General features: G+C 37.4%; 1 protein-coding gene across 1 annotated transcript in view; it reads left to right on the top strand.

The window, feature by feature from the left end:
* The window catches only part of SLC66A1L (solute carrier family 66 member 1 like), a 52,261-nt gene extending 35,226 nt beyond the window's left edge, over nucleotides 1-17,035 (top strand). Inside the window, 2 exon segments of the mRNA XM_021934719.2 lie at nucleotides 16,512-16,595; nucleotides 16,597-17,035. Coding sequence (XP_021790411.1) covers nucleotides 16,512-16,595; nucleotides 16,597-16,704 — 192 coding nt within the window. The 3' untranslated portion in view covers nucleotides 16,705-17,035.
* Nucleotides 17,036-17,578: the final 543 nt, after the last annotated feature.

Raw genomic sequence — 17,578 nt, 5'->3', positions numbered from 1 at the left:
GACATCATTTCAGCAGCTTGTGGCAGTTGTTCACCATTGCCCTGGTTGTTTTTAAGCACTAGGGGGTAGAAGCCTGCAGAATTTATATGTGACTTGGGTGCCAGTGTGCATTGTGCTGTCAGTGACAATACCAAGTCTATTTTTGATGAAGAATCAACCTGAGACTTCAACAGAAGCAAAAAAGGTAATCTTTATTTGAAAAGCCCATCAACTCTTTGTTATGGATCCATTTTTTGGTCACTTTAGAAATATTTCTGCAGAATTTTTCATTGTTGTTAATTTTATAAACTCCACAAAAATATTGTAGAAGTGCTGAGGTTAGTCCAGGAAGTATTTTATTTCAAAAATGAAATGACAGAATGCCAGGGCACAATCCCCACCTCTCTCCATGTTCTCCCAATAAAAAAATACAAGAAAGAATTTTTGTTAACTTTTAGAAAAACTTCTAAGAAACTTCAGTCCTTTGGGATTTCGCAGGTAGTGGTTTTAATATATTAGAATTGACCACGGCTCAGTAAGATCCTGAAAATCCCGAAAGCACCTTCTCTCCTTTTGGGATGCAGGCTGGTGGGCAGAAAGGCTTGTCCCAGACTGGGGAGACCCGTTCTTCTGGTGAACCTGCCCACTTGGCCCATCTACAGGCAGGTACTTTTATATATTCCAAGCAGAGAAAGGGTTCTGTGAGGTTGAACCAGAAATCCAGATGGAAACCCCATAGATACACTTATACTGAAGTTATTTTTTCCAAATCTTAATTGCCATTATTCAAAACAACTTAGCATATCCACATGCATGAATAAATGATGTTACTACTTGATTAGGGAATACCACCCATCCTAGAAAGATGATTAATATTCATTGGCCTCCAAAATAACAAGGCTGCAGAGAATAAATACTTCCACCCTAGTTTTATCCAATGAACCTCCATTTCCCTCGAAATATTGAGATTCTAATGTATGTTTAGATTGATCCTTAATACTATCACTCTTTTTGTGTTACTGCTTTTAGGATACTGTTGGCATAGTTGAAATGTTAGGCTTTATTTGCGGCTATGTATTTTGTGTATTCTACTTGGATCTCGATTTCCCCAACTATATAGAAATGTAAGTACGTTATTTGCTTTGTTCGTTCTGATGAATCAAAGTGCTTCTTATGACTTTGTGTCTACCTTTAGAAGAGATCTTGGAATTCTGAGTAGTGCTTTTGGGACCAACAATATGGAAGTCACAGTCACAAGAATCTATTCTTGATCAATTTTTTGTTGCTTGTTTATTAAGCTCCTTTAAGTTTAGGCAGCAGAATTTAGATCAGCTGGAATTGTTGTCTAAATCTCTTTTCCTGGGTTTGCATATTAATGCCAGTGTAATGAAATCACAATAAATTATACAAAGCATTTGGCATGGATGTTGTGGCTGTGTTCAACTTGTGAAAAAGTAATGATTCTCTTGCACTTTGCAACTAATATACTTCACTGTAGCAACCTAGAAGGGACCAAACGTGTACATGTGTACTTTATCTCTCCGAATTTTCAACCACCCATGGTTTATTCGAATTTCCAATGGTATATTCTTTTATTTACCACAGGTCCTGGAAACTGAAAACTCGAACTGAATTTCTGAATGCTAAATGGGAGTGAAAGAGTAATTTTCTCTAATTCATTCATTTGAGTTTCCATCTGGTCAAAATAGTCTCACATGTTTGTCAACATTTTGAAATGAAGTATTGCAAAAGGGTACACTACAGACATTGAATAAAGAAGCTTCATGCAAGCAGTACTTTTTTCAGGGGAGAGTATCATAGTCTCTCCCTCAGAATTGCCTTAAAAATGATCCCAAGAGGCAGCTTCACAGTAAATTAGCATTTACTAACTCCCAATCCAGTACTGGACTGCATGATTAAAAGGATAATAATTGTTATCATTGTCACATATAGATAATATTTTAAATGTTTAAATCTTAGTACTTTTGAATCGTAAAAGAAATGCATAAGGGAAAAAATTTATAGAATTAACTATAAATATTTAATATGTCTGTACATCAAATATAGGTGTAAAACCAAAACATACAAAACAGATAGGAAGCACATATGGCAAAGAACAGAATTTTAGTAAGAATTTCCATAAATCAAAAGGAAAAAACAGTCCTATATAAAAATTTACATAGGACTCAAAAAATGGATAATTCAAAACGAAGGAATGGCAGTGGCTCATGCCAGTAATCCTAACATTTTGGGAGGCCAAGGCGGGTGGATTGCCTGAGCTCAGGAGTTTGAGACCAGCTTGGGCAACATGGTGAAACCCCATCTCTACTAAAAAACAAAGAAAAAAAAATAGGCGGATGTGACAGCATCCATGGCGGTGTGCGCCTGTAGTCCCAGATACTTGGAACGCTGAGGCAGAAGAATTGCTTGAACCCAGGAGATGGAGGTGGCAGTGAGCCGAGATTGCGCCACTGCACTCCAACATGGGCAACAGAGCGAGACTTTCTCTCTAAAAAAAACAAAAAACAAAAAACAAAAAAAAAAACATGAAAAATAATTTAACTTCTCTAGGAATTAAATAAATGTGAAATAAAATAACAACTTTTTAGTCCACCAAATTAGCAAATATAAAGAAATTATAGGAATCACAGCTGATAAGGATACGGTTTGTTTGCACATGCATACACTGCTGAATAGATGTTTAAAAGTCTTTCTGGAAAACATTTTGACAGTTTGTGTCAACATCCTTAAAAGTATGAATTTCACATCTAGATATCAATTCTAAGGAAATTACCAGAAAGATGGAAAAATATGTATGTACTGAGGAATTTGTAAAAATGCCATCTATAAGATTGGGGACACTCAAATGCTGAATACAGTGGAATATTCTGAAGCAATTTTAAAATGTTGATAAACAATTTTTAATGACATGCAAAAATTATTATAATATATAATACTGGAGAAAAGGATATAACAAAATATTATGTATACTGTGTATAGTCATGTACCTTGCATAAAAAGAAACAAATGAATTAGAATATTTCATGAGTATTAAGATTATGGGTGATATTGTTTTAGCCTTCATGTTTTCCACATCTTCCAATATTTGTACAGGAAACTTTTTTTTTTTTTTAACAATCAGAAGATATTTATGATAATAAAATACAATTTAAAACTTGGGTGATTTGTGAAGCTGTGTATTGTATAGGGAAGAGAAAATAACAACTACTGTCATCCTTGCTTCTGTTGTTAGTTCTGAAGATTTACTGAGGAACTTCATTTCTGCTGTTTGTATTGACTATTGATTGGGAACTGCACGTACGGATTTGGTGTGGTTTTAAAGATACCAGCTGCTAAGTGTCACAAGAGTACTTACTTTGTGCATCATCTTCCTTGGCTTATTGCAACATTTGGAGTCTTATTCCTTAACTCTTTTGTGTCTTTGCCATCAGATTGCCATTAGAGAATAAACATGTATAGATACTTAATATATCACCTAAAAAGTGTGTGTGTGTGTGTGTGTGTGTGTGTGTATATATATATATATATATCTTCTAAGAAGTGTAAATAACTAATGGTATAGCCATTTCATTATTGTATTTGAAATATTCATTTATAAGGAAAGTCTTCTCTTTCCCAAAGTATCCTAGATTATTATTATTCTAGCAGAGGATCAAATTCACATGAAGATTTCTTGGTTTCTTTGGTTCTTCTGATAAAAAAAAAAAAGTGGGGCCAAGATTAGAAGTGTTGAAATTAACACATCTTAGATATTAAATTTTATTAAATTATAATAGCAGATATTAAGAAAAAGCCATGCCATCTCTGAAAATTTCTACAGAGAACACTTTGAATTAATAAATGACAACTGATGCCTTGCCTTTTGTTGATAAAAGTGAGTCTCATGAATTAATAGTTTATGGTAAATAATACATTTAGAATGACTGGTTAATGAATTTAATGAAAATTGGCAATAATGTTTAAAACTACATTTATCATTTGTATGTGGGAAACAAATACGAGGGTGCTATTAGTTCTCAATATCTAAACTTACTTGTGATGATTAATACTGAGTGTCAACTTGATTAGATTGAAGGATGCAAAGTATTGATCCGGGGTGTGTCTGTGAGGGTGTTGCCAAAGGAGATCAACATTTCAGTCTGTGGGCTGCAAAAGGCAGACCCACCATTAATCTGGGTGGGCACCATCTAATCAGCTGCCAGCGCAGCTAGAATATAAGCAAGGAGAAAAATGTGAAAAGGAGAGACTGGCCTAGCCTCCCAGCCTACACCCTTCTCCTGTGCTGGATGCTTCCTGCTCTTGAACATTGGACTCCAAGTTCTTCAGATCTGGAACTCGGACTGGTTTCCTTGCTCCTCAGTTTGCAGACAGTCCGTTGGGGGACCTTGTGATGATGTGAGTTAACACTTAGTAAACTCCCCTTTATATATATAATATATATATTATATTATATTATATATTTTTTATATTTTTCATATATATTATATACGAAATATAAATAAAAATATATTATATATTTCATGTATTCTATATTTTTCATATATAATATATACATCCTATTAGCTCTGTCCCTCTAGAGAACCCTGACTAATACATTACTAAAATTTATCATAGTTATATAGTTAAATGGAAATATCTTTGTGTTCTCTTGCTCATTGGTAGTTCGAGTTTCAAGAAACATAGGGGTGTATATTTATGATAGGCTTGATAAAATTGGCATAAGCTGTCAGTCTGATTGTGAAGTGAGGAATCCAAGGTTTATTTTATGGATTGTCAAAGAATCAAATAATCTCTGAATAATTCTTGGCATGAATTTTACTTTTATTTTTTGGACTCAGCCATTAAAGAAAATGAAAATGGCCACTTGCACTTTAGCAGCTCTTTATGATTTTCAGTACTTTGTGACAGATCACTAATGAGTTCACCAAAGATGCTTTTGAGAAGCAGAAAAATAAGAGCCTCATTTAAAATAGAATACTTTGAAGCAGACAGTTAGGAATACACTGAGTTAGCAACAAGGTCTGGATGATTCCTGAGCACCTGTGCTCAGTAGGGAGTCCCAGAACAGAACAAAGGGGAAATCTTGAGTCATTTCCCCTTCTTCAACCTTCTAGTAAGATGGGAATCAGGGGAAGGCGAGCATGAATGGAAGAAAGGGGCTTCTTGCCATTGAGAGACTAGCAGAGAAAAATTGTGGTTAGGTGATAGTGTTTCCATTTCTTTCAAAACCCAACTTCACCACTACGCAATATATTCATGCAACACGACTACCCCTTAAATTTATATAAATAATAATAATAATAAAACAAATTAGCAGAGAGGGTAGATTTATGATCTTTTCAGTGAACAACCCAAAATTCTGTTTTTATTTTAACTTGATTATATGAATGCTTAATCTTCTGCTCCAGATAGGGAGCGCATGGGAGGGCAATGTCCTCTATCTGACCTTTCCCCAAATCGAATCCTGTCTAAAAGCTGAAACCTAAAACCCAGAATCATTGGTCTTAAAGAGGTTTTCCCAAGATAATTAGACCATTCCTTTTTCATTTCTAAATGTATGTGCCTTATGCCTGCATTCAGGAAGTGTGGTATCCTTGGCCTCAAGCCTCCCTGAATTTTAGGATATGTGTATAAGCAATAATCTCTCTGTTCCAACTTGATTGGAGCCTGAATCCAATCTCTCCTGAAATTAGTTTCAAATCCAAATTCAATTAAAAACAGATGTTTCCAAGTAGACTGAAAAAAGGCTATAAAGAAAAGGCAGGCTCACTGCCTTGGGAATTGGTTGAATTCTCTAGGTATTTATAATCATAAGGAAGAGAGAAATCAGAGCTGTTCCGGAGAGTTAGCTCTTCCTTTCACACTGGGTCATCCAAGTGCTCAGAAAGTGTCTTTTAAGGAGGTGTGTTATGATTTGCCAGGCTGGATTTTTCTACCTGAGCCACTTTCTGATTTATTCCAGGTAAGGACAAATTTGAATCTTGGGTTAGGCACTTAATAATTCTTATTGCTGAGAATTAATTTCTACATACAGCAGAAGGGACACATTAAAAAATAACTTATTTTCTAGAAGTACTGGCATATCAGGGATTCTTGCACAGAAAGTTTCATTTAGCACATTTTTAAAAAACTCCTTCTAAAGTTAGCCTAATGGCAATTCAGAAAACATTAGTGAGTTTTGGAACGTTTTTATTTTTTTCCCCCATTGAAATCAAAACCCCATTAAGGAATGCATGGTGGGAAGAGAGAGAAGAAAGCTTACTTGTAGACAAATAGTACCCATGAACTTTAATACATTAAAATGGATTCATAAGTTTTTCAAAGATGAGAAACATGTGTCCAATTATTGTGAGATTCGCCACTCCTTACAAGTTCAGAGCAGACAGTCCTCATCTCCCTGTCTTAAAGTGCACATGTCTATTTTCAGAATAATTTTTAGCATTAAGTCTGGACCACCATTTGATTTTTAATCTCCTCTTTTATCCCTGGAATCTTGCATTCCTGGTGTACTTCATCTTTTTTGTGAGTAATAATATCCTTCAGAAATCTTTGATGCATCAGTGAATTAAAAGAAAAAAAATGAGATGTAAGTGCTTGCTCTATTTGTCATTTTTAATACGTTTTGAACTACTTGATTTATGACTAAGCGTTTCTTGGGAGAGGAGAATATTTAAGGTGGTATTTTGAGCTCCATTTAAAGCAATTTAGTTGTCATCAGGCCTCCTCACCCCATAACCTTTGTAAGACCTTGCTTCATAAGTTGGACCCAAACAATTGGCTTGTGTTTCAAGTAGACAAAGCCTTATGGAAATGATACTTTTTAAGTGTTTTTATTGGACAGCTGGGTAAGAGTTAGCCTTTGTCAGACCAGTCACAAACTACAGCTAGCCTGACTCCAACACTCTTGGTGACAATTTCTGTTCTTAGCAAACTCTTTCTAAAATTTATTTTAAATTGAGAATGAATGATATTATCTGGATTCATTTCCCCCCTGCTTTCTGCTTTGGTTCCTGATTCAGTGGCTAAGGTTAAAAATATTCACTCAATTTTCCCCTCATCTTTAGGTCAGATCTCTTCCCTTCATCCTGTGGGATCCTACCCTAGCATCAGGTGGAATCTCTGTAGCCTATGTTATGCTCATGTTATACCAGGATGTTGTGGCTCTGCTAAAAAATGGCAGAGGGATTTCAGGTCCTGGAAGTACTAAGTTGAGCTCAGCCAGCTTGAAAGATAACCAGGATTGTCTTCACTCTCATTGCCTCCTCTCAATGAATCGTCTAAATCTAAACTAACATTAGATGACAGTAGCATAGAACCTCTTCAGTGTCTATGTGATCAGATGAGAGACAGGAGAGGTTACTACAATTCCACTCTCTTTCTTTCTCTCTTTTCTCTCTTTTCCTTCCTTTCTCTCTTTCTCTCTTTCTCTCTTCTCTCCTTCTCTCTTTCCTTCTTTCTCTTTCTTTTTTCTCTCTTTCTCTCTTCTCTCCTTCTCTCTTTCCTTCTTTCTCTTTCTTTCTTTCTCTCTCTCTCTTTCTTTCATTCTTTCCTTTCTCTTTCTTTCTTTCATTCTTTCTCTCTCTCTCTCTCTTCCTTCCTTCCTTCCTTCCTTCCTTTCTCTCTCTCTTTCTTTCTTTCTTGACGGAGTCTTGCTCTGTTGCCCAGGCTGGAGTGTAATGGTGCGATCTCGGTTCACTGCAACCTCCACCTCCCAGGTTCAAATGATTAAGTGATTCTCCCACCTCAGCCTCCCAAGTAGCTGGGATTATAGGCACCCACCACCATGCCCACACTAATTTTTGTACTTTTAGTAGAGATGGGGTTTCACCATGTCGGTCAGTCTGGCCTCAAACTTCTAACCTCAGGTGATCCACCTACCTCAGCCTCCCAAAGTGCTGGGATTACAGGCATGAGCTACTGTGCCCAGCCCAATTCCACTCCATTTCTTAATAGCAAAATTTACCTTTCATTTTAAATAAAGGAAAGCAGTGTAGGCAGTATTCTTTGGGTGACTGTCAGATAGAAAAGACTGAGGAGCTCCATATAGTATTTTTCATTGCTTGTATGGAATGGTATACCTGGAGAACACTGCACAGCCATAACATTAATTCTAGAAATTCCTGGACCCAAAGGCAGAGTATGTCAAAATTGGTGACAAGGCCAGGGAGTGGCTTGGCTTAATATGAATCGAAAACAAAATAAATAAACAAAGGGAGAGGGAAGATGCCCAGAGTATTCAGAAAGTGAGTTTTCTTCTAGTTTAAAGTGAAAAAAAAAGTCTGTTTCCCCCAAAACAATGGATTCACGAGTGATCCAGGGAGCTGACAGGAGTAACACTTCATCCAAGCACGTGATACCCACCTTGTTTTTTCGCTCCTAAAAGTTCTGGGGCTTTTTGATAAGTGTGAGAATTTTTAAATTGTGCAACCTATGGAGGTGTTGATTGAACTCCTTTCAGTGAGAATGCACACCAGAAATCTTATTAAATAAAGTTTTCATACTCACAAGCCCTTAACTTTTCCTAGATGTGACTTCAGAAAATTGAGATGCAAATGTCATCCCAGTTTATGGTGATAACAGTGTTTTAAAAAAGTTTTTTAGTTGACAAAGCAGTTTTACACATGACACCTGAGACTTGCTGTTTTTTGGAGGAAAGGCACTCAGTGAATTCAAAGAGAGCACAGCCTGGTCTGTGCTTTACCAAGTGCCTGTACTAGTAGCAACTGGAGAGCAATAAACATGAACAAATAGAGCCAAAGAATACTGCTAGAACCAACTTTGGCCTCTTTACACCTCAATTTGCTAGTCAATAATGGAAATAACTGAATTGTATCTTTTTTAAATAGTCTTTCTGGCTTTAGAATTCTTTGTCTATTCTCTATGTTCAACTCAAGAGGTTTTTTTAAAAAATTTTTTTGTTTTAATTCCTTGGTGTAGGACTTAAAGGAAAACAAGCAAGCCAGGGAACATGCAAGGAAGGCAAAGATCAGGAAAGGGAAACAAGAGTGAAAAAGAACTTGGAGAAGAACAAAAGGAAATAAGCTTATAGATAAGTAATGGGGTGAGAGAACTACGGGAATTGGATCCATTTCCTGTATCTCAGATTTAATATGAGGGGGAAAGAGCTGATGATTTGCAACATAATTTTGTAAATCATGTCAGAGTTAATAAGCCCTTTAATTTTTTCCCTTAAGAAGAACGCACCAGGTGAGTGCACAGTTCATTCCGTACTACAGGCAGAGGACACGATGACCCAGTTTGGTTGCGGTGCTGGAAGGGGAACCATTACCTGCTAATGAGGATGAATCCTAAAGCCTGCACGGCAGCCTCTGTCCATGGTGTGGTGAGGAACGTTGCTGCGTTGATCCTTTTCTTGGTGAAGGGATGAGTTCGTGCCTTTTCTCCCTGCAACACATTCATTCTATAACATTCTGCCCCAACCACAGGCATTGGTGACAGAATAAAGAATATGTTATGCACATGTACCCTACAACTTAAAGTATAATAATAATAAATAAATTTAAAAAAAAAAAAAAAAAAAAAAAAAAAAAAGAATTTGGAAAAAAAAAAAAAGAATATGTTTATCGTTAAGGTTTTCTGCAACTTAAAAATTGTAGTTGATCTGAAAATCTGTAGAAATTACTATCTCCGTTTCTAACTTTATTCAATGGTGGGTTTTTTGTTTTTTGTTTTTTTTTAATGTATAAAAAAATCACTCAGATGTGTTTTGTATGACACCCTGGTCTCTTAAAGCAGACTCTGGTTGAATGGTGTTGCACATACTTTCTGTTGTAGGTAATTATAAAATGTCTTGTTTCCTATAGATATAAATAAAACATATCACTGAACTGTGGATTCAACTCATTCTGGAAAAGATTGCAAGCATTTTCAAAGTGCAGGTGGCTGATGCAGAGTAGGTCCTTTGCAAATGTTGGATGAAACACTGCAGAGTGGACTTCAACCTGTGCAGGTAGGCATGGCTGGGAGGAGTCCCCAGTGCAGACATTCCTCTCCAGGCCAGCGAGGTGAGGGAGCTGTGATGTAACTGTAACCACTTATCCAGAAAGTATGTCTCTGTTATGACTGTGTTTCACAGGCAGTTGCCCTGAACTCTTTGTTTGGAAAGAAACTGTATTAATCCTCAAGTCTGTCAGATGCTGCCCAGAGCTTAGCAAGTCCTAAAGGCAGCTCTTGTGTCTTCTTTGCTTATGAAAATCACACCTTGGTACAATCCTTCATTGGCATGGCAGCTTTTTCAGGTGTGTTCCTGTTAGCTTATGCAAGAGGGATGGGTAGTTGGATGACAAATTGAAAAGTTAAATAAACTGAAGAATCATTTTAAAAAATCCTAATACATAATATATACTGTAAACATTTATTTTAACTTAAAATAATAAATTGTATATTCATTCAAGATAATTTGATGTAGGAAGGCGAAGTCTTTTCTTGGAATCTAGGTCTGATATTGGAGTTGTCTTTCATAAACCACATTTACAATACATCATTTACAATTTCTGGTTTTGTTTACAGTTATGGTTTTGTTAGAGTAGAGTAGGAACTTAAAGACACTCGTAATCTGAGAAGAGATGCCTCTAGATTGTAATTATTATTTTCTCCTGACTTTATAGTTGTTTCACTCACACATAATTCAGGAATACTTTTAGGAGCTCCCTTTTGTCAAGCCTTTTCAAAGGAACCATCTTAATTTTTCATAAACAGTCTCTCCCTTTACACTCATATGTCATTGCATCACACAATTTTTAGTTAAATTATTTAAATATATTAAATCCAACAGGGCATACACAGGGTTGAGATCAAGCACAACTGATTCTTGGTAAACTTACAGCTCAATTGGCCAGAGTAGAAGCACACAAGCTCCAGAAAGCCTGCTCTCTGCTGGCCCTTGGGGCACTAGGGGCAAGCAAAAGGTAGAATTGCAGAGGGCATGAGGGGACAATTCATCTGCAGAATTTGTAAGTGGGGGCCTATTAAGCAGCTTCTACTCTAATAAATTCTTACTATGTATTGTGCAATGTGCTAGTCCCTAATTGGGGAACAAAGATAGAAGTACAATTGCTGCTAAGTATTGTGTGCAGTAGAGGCTGTCGGCACAGAGGAGGAGAAATCCCTTCTGGCTGAAATAGCAACAAGAAGCAAGCTGTTTTGGATTGAATTGTGTCCCTCCAAAAGTTCATGTATTGAAGTTCTAACCCCTAGTACCTCACATTGTAACCACAGTTGGAGATAGGGTTTTTAGAGAGGTAGTTCAATTAAAATGAGGTTATTTGCGGGGGGTTGGGGGATGGGGGAGCGATGCTCATACAATATGACTGGTCTTCTTATAAGAAGATAAAATTTGGACACAGACATTGACAAACGGAAGACCGAGTGAAACACAGAGAGAAAATGGCCATCCGCAAGGCAAGGAGAGAAGCCTGAAACATAGCTTCCCTCGCAGCCCTTAGAAGGAACCAAACTTGCCTGCCGACACCTTGATCTTGGGCTTCTGGCTTCCAGAACTATGAAAAATTAATTTCTATTGTTTAAGTCACCCAGTCTATGGTACTTTGTTACAGCATCTCTAAAAAAATGACTGCAGAAGCCTTCAAGGAGTGGGGAGTATTTGATGTGGGATTTAAAAGATGGGTAATTTATCAGTAGCCCAAGATGAGAGGAAGGAAATTAGAGGCAGATGGAAGAGTCAGAACAAAGACTGAGAAGTGGGCCAGTATTCAAAATATAAAAAACAGACCATTTGGCTGGAGGAGAGAGTCAATGTAGGAAAGGAATGGAAGAATAGGCTAGAAGAGGTAGGACAGATCCGCAGGGCCTTGAAAGCCACCTGTGGGCAGTGGGGAGTCACTGAAGGCTATAGAGAGATACAGTCAAAGCAGCATTTTGGAGACATTGTCTCATATAGAGCTGTCAGGGAAAGCTGTCTGCTACATGCTGAAGTCCTTTATGGCTGTCAGCAATGTGACTTTGTCTGGCTCCCTGGCGTGGCTGATGATGCTGCAAGGTGATGAGTGGGAGAAGGTTAGGACTTGCTGTGGCAGAACCATAGGAAAGCATGACTGCCTTACTAAACTTCCATCCTGCCCTGCCCCCGAAAGAGAGGCTTAACAGACTACTTAACATTATTTGCTTCTTAGTTGAGCAGGGAGGGGACAATGTGAGTGGCAGAATTCAGGAAGTATGCTTGGCTCTGGGCTTCTTTCAAAAGTCCCAGCCAAACCCGTGAGTGAAGAACTAGGCTTCAGTTCACCTGTGGGTTGATGTGACGTTTCTCACATTTAGGTGTTAAAGTTGAAACAGTGTTTTATCTTGCATGCAAGGTAGAAAATAAAGTTCCATTTCTTGCACATCTAAGTTTATGGACAATATTCCCACCTGCTACATTTTTATAAGGAATTTAGAATTTCAGTTTAATTGAGGTTATTTGGGGATGGTTCTGGCAGGGACGTGTTTTGGCAAACAGATTTTATGTCTTTTGTTTTTTGTTGTTTAGAGCTCAAGGCGATCAAGAAGAGGAGAAGATCCTCTTTAAATTAGAGTTGAAAGCAGAAGGCTCTCCTAGAGGGCCCGTGAAATTATTGATACTTAATAAATATTTTTGAATGAAAACAGTAATGGCCATTTCCACAGTTTTTGATAAAACTTGCAGTCAGTTGCATTAGAAGAGGTTTCTCAGACATCCATTGTCACTAACTATTGTACAGCCTTGTGACATTTTTTAAATAACCGCCCAGCAAACGCCCTACCAGGAGAAATTATGATTCAGCAGGTCTGGGATAAGACCTGGCTATATCTACTTACAAAAAAATTCTACTGATGACTTTGACATATACTTAGGGCTGAGAAATCACTGATGACATGCAACTTTGTAGACTTTTATAACACTTCTGAGAGCAATATTATATTTGATACCACATAATTTTATATTTTAATCCTTATGATTCTAATTTTAAACACTTTTTTGGCTTATCTTGGAAAAAGTCTTTGCCAATTCAAACTAGTGACTTCCAAATGGCCACTTCTGCTTTCAGCTGTAAATTAAAGTCTTCTCTTACTCTTGATTCCTTCAACCTCTAAACAACAAACAAACAACCTGAATAAAAGATATAAAATCTGTTTGCCAATACGAGTCCCTGCCCAGAACCACCCCAACTAATCCCAATTAAGACAAAATTCTAAACTCCTTATAAAAATGTAGTAGGTGGGAATATTGTCCTTACACTTATGTGTGGAAGAAATGGACATTTATTTTTCTATAAGTCAATTTCTATTTCAAGCTCCCATAGAAGTAGGTGATAAAATCTTAGTTTTAGTCAATAATGAGTATTTCCTACCTATTTCCTAGGGATTGCAGTAAGTTACTGGGAATTTAAATCATAGTAAGTCTGGGAGGTGGGGGGTGCACAGGAGGGTGTCCATCTCATCTGGATTATCATATTTTCTGCTGGCATCCACTGAAATGTCCTCATTCCCATTTGGTCCTTATTGCTATGTCATACCTCACACCCCAGTGCAAGTCTTTGGGTCTTCACTCATTTCCATGCATTTCCAAGACACAAGAGGACGAGCCTGCTCCTCCCACTCTGTCCTGTGCAGGGCTAAACTATGTGGTTGCCTCTGGCAAATTTATGTTGATATAACAGGCAGTACCCTGAGATCTTGCTACTCCCCAGGCTCTTGCCAGGAAACAGAGATGGGTTTCCTCTTTTACCAGGTCTCCAAGCCTCTAGGTGTGTTTGCAATTGCAAACTGGGGGCCCTCTGTTAAGGCCCCCAGTATTTACTCACTCCTTGCTGCTCCTTCCTTTGCTATGGGGAATATTTCCTAATCTCTGGGGCAGCAAGCCTTGCACTTACACAACCAAGCATCCTCACAGATTTGTCACATTGTTTATGCACAAGTATCTTTTCAGTTTTCCTTCAAAGGTTAGACTTTTGAAAAATCAGAGAACATGCTTTGGTTTTCTCTTTTAGGTACCATCACTTGTTCCCGAAGGCAGTAAGGCACTCAGCTGAAAGTGTGTGGGTAACACTAGGGAGTAATGGGACTAGAAGGTTAAACCTTATTTGAAATGCATTTGATTTAGCCTTGGCTGAAATTGTGACCAAAGCTAGAGGATCACAAGCTTCAGCACTCAGTTTCATGACTAATTTTGAAGAATGGGAGATTATTGGCATAGGAGTTGGTGAATATGAAGCACTGAGTCAGCCAGAAATCCTTAATATATAATAGGGAAATACAAGATTATTTTAAACACGCTAAGAATATAAACAGCAAGATTCAGATGAAGGTCTCTTTTCTTCATGTTGGTATTTCTTCTGTTTCTTTTCATAAAATTATTCCCTAACTGGTTTGCAGTAATTTCCTTGGAGAAGTACTGACTTTAAACTTTTATTGTTATCTTCTATGGACTATAAGTTTAATCTTAGAGACATGCTTGCTTGGAATGGGAAATTGCATTTACTCACTATAAGTTTTTGAAAGGAAATTGAATTTGATAGAATGTTTATTGCTAGAAATCAAGTCACTCACCTAAACGTGTAATGTACACACCAGCTCTATGTCCTCTCTAACTTCATTCTGTTATTTTACTCTTACATAAAGGTCTTGACTTCATTTAGTTAAAAAGCATCCAGCCCATCATTTAGCTTTCTCCTTGTAATCATGTTGGAAAAACTCTGAGACTTAACAGAAATAGTTTTAAAGAACAGTATGAATTTAAGTTTTTCTCCACTAGTGAAAAAAGGAAATACCAAGGACTGGGGGAAAACATTGATTAATACTTCACTCTGTTATTCTGCCACAAAAGCTTAAATATGTTTCTAACGTATCTTAGTGGCAAAAACACAAATTCAGAATTGTGCCATTAATGGGGACATGAAAAAGCCACAGAAAAGCTGAGGAATTAGGACATGGACATAGTCAGTTTCTCAGGTTTAAAGTGCCCAATTCTGTCTTGGTACTCGGGGTGATACTACTATAGAAGAAATTGGTAAAATCTATTCACATAAATGCATTGGTCATGACCTACTTGTCTCCTCCACTGTTACGTAAGATTTATGGAGGCTGAGATTTTGTCCATTTGTTGGATACCAGGATAGCCTATAGAAGCATGGTAGGCAGTCAATTAATATTTGTTAAAATAAAATTTAAAAAAAGAATGAATAGCTTCTCCCAGGAGTCTGGGTAGACTTTTGCTCTATATTTTTTAAAATGCTATAGAAAAATGGCAAGTGTTTGTCCAAAGGTGTTAAAGTGGTTGGCATGCCAACATTAACCATAGCCGTCCTTAGAGCAAGAGCCCTTCCCTAGATTCCTGAAACCACACCCCTCATTGGTCTGAAACAGGAATTCTTTGGAAAGCTCCCTTTGTGTCTGCCCATTTTTTAGTAGGTGAGCTGCATCCCTCTGTCTAGTGGGACACGCTTGCATATTAACAAATGGGTATTTTCCTGGGAGTAGTTTACGTAATTTTGTCATATGAATGGTCAGTGAATTATGTAGATGAGGCCTGGAGGAAAAGGAGCAAGAAAACATCCTAACCACTTTCACTTGGTACTATATCTACACAAGGTAACACGTCTGCCAGGGCTTGAAGAAGGTGGAGACACAGCTGTGTTGGGTCACTATGAAAGGACACGATTCTACCGTCATGTCTTCGTGTCTTTCCTTCCATTACCCTATCATTGCTCCTGAGCCTCTCTGGCCAATTCTGAACTGACAAGTTTAAAATTTATTCTTTATATTTTCAAATGTTTAAGATGTATGCAAAGAATAAAAGTAACTTTACTCCCCCTTCTCATTGTTCTGCATTTTATTTATGCAGCTCAGAAACTAGGTAGTAAAGCTTATTGTTTAGGGCAGGAGCCAGCGACACAGGCACACGCCTGTACATGTGCATTGTTTTGTGTTTAGCAAAATATTGAAACTAAATTAACACTGATGATTTAAAATGGCCTAAGTATAAAATTTAATATTCTTTCAAGACTAAGAAACTGAGCTTCATAATGTTCACTTTTTGTTTTGTTTTGTTTTTTAGTATAAAAGCTAATTACAATTTGGTTTGAACGTTAAAGTTTTTTTTTTTTAATGTACTGCATCTACAGCACATTTTAAAATTTATGATGAAAGAATTTTGGTTCATAATTATCATCATGTGTTTATAATTCATTATAACTTGTTATTCAGTTTACTTTTCAATGATTAAAAAGTTTTCATTAGCAGCATGTTGACTACCATAAACATACCTTAAATATACAAAGTTATCTGGTCTCATCCAGCTCTTGCTGTATCAACTACCTTTTTTAAGTGAGTAGAGGTGCGATGCCAAAAAGCCTTGTTTGGAACTAGCAAATCTAGTTCACAAAATTTTCATGGAATATTGGCAAGACTTTTGCAAGTTGGTATTTTGTTTTGGGATGGAAATCAGCATTTGTTGAAATTGAAATTTAAACATTGAGCAATATTTTATTTTCAATGTTCCCTTCTTTCCCCAGGATATTCCAGCCTCAGTTATTCAAAGACTCCATCACCAGAGAGAATGTCAGATTGTCACTTTGGGCGGTCCTATGCCCTGTATATATATATTCCATATTCTTTTAGATAAGTGAAAATAGCATATATGGGTATTACAGTTGTTTATGCCATACTACTATAAATACTTCTAAGAGAAGATTTATTTTGACTTGAGACTTGGCATTTTGTTAAATGAATGCACAAATATATATGACCATAACTTAACTATGATTTGTATATTAGCTGAGTCAAGTGGCATACATAAAAGCAATGAAGGCTTCTTGGACATTCTATACCAAAATGTGTAGAATTTTTTTAAAAATTTATCTTTCTATTTTCCAGTAGTGCGGTAAATGTAAAGTGCTTAGCATTTTGCATGACACATGGTAGGGCCTCAATAAATATTAGCTAGTATCATTATAAACCACAGAGGCCCTGTTATGTGGGAGTTTGTATCTCTCTCTCTCTCTCTTTTTTTTTTTTTTTGAAACGGAGTCTCGCTCTGTCACCCAGGCTGGAGTGCAGTGGCCGGATCTCAGCTCACTGCAAGCTCCGACTCCCGGGTTTACGCCGTTCTCCTGCCTCAGCCTCCCGAGTAGCTGGGACTACAGGCGCCCGCCACCACGCCCAGCTAGTTTTTTGTAATTTTTAGTAGAGACAGGGTTTCACGGTGTTAGCCAGGATGGTCTTGATCTCCTGACCTCGTGATCCGCCCGTCTCGGCCTCCCAAAGTGCTGGGATTACAGGCTTGAGCCATCGCACCCGGCCTGTATCTCTCTCTTGACTAATAGAAGCACTTTGCAGATAATATGTTACACAATCTAGAAAGGTAGTGCTTAAAGGAATTGGCATAGCTCCTTATTTTACAAATGAGGACATTGAGGCCCTAGTAAGCTAAATGACTTAGACAAAATCACAAAGGTAAAGTGGAAAGCCCAGGAGAAATCCCCTGGCCTTCAGCCTGATGTGATTTCTACCAACTATAGGTCGGAACTTTTCAGACAAGTGGCACCTGCAAGTGTCTTCGAGCAAGGCCTCAACCTCCAGC

Source organism: Papio anubis, chromosome 2 (assembly GCF_008728515.1).
Source record: "Papio anubis isolate 15944 chromosome 2, Panubis1.0, whole genome shotgun sequence".
Classification (NCBI taxonomy): domain Eukaryota; kingdom Metazoa; phylum Chordata; class Mammalia; order Primates; family Cercopithecidae; genus Papio; species Papio anubis.
The sequence above is the reverse complement of the archived record's forward strand: the minus strand, read 5'-3'. Positions and strand labels throughout refer to the sequence as shown.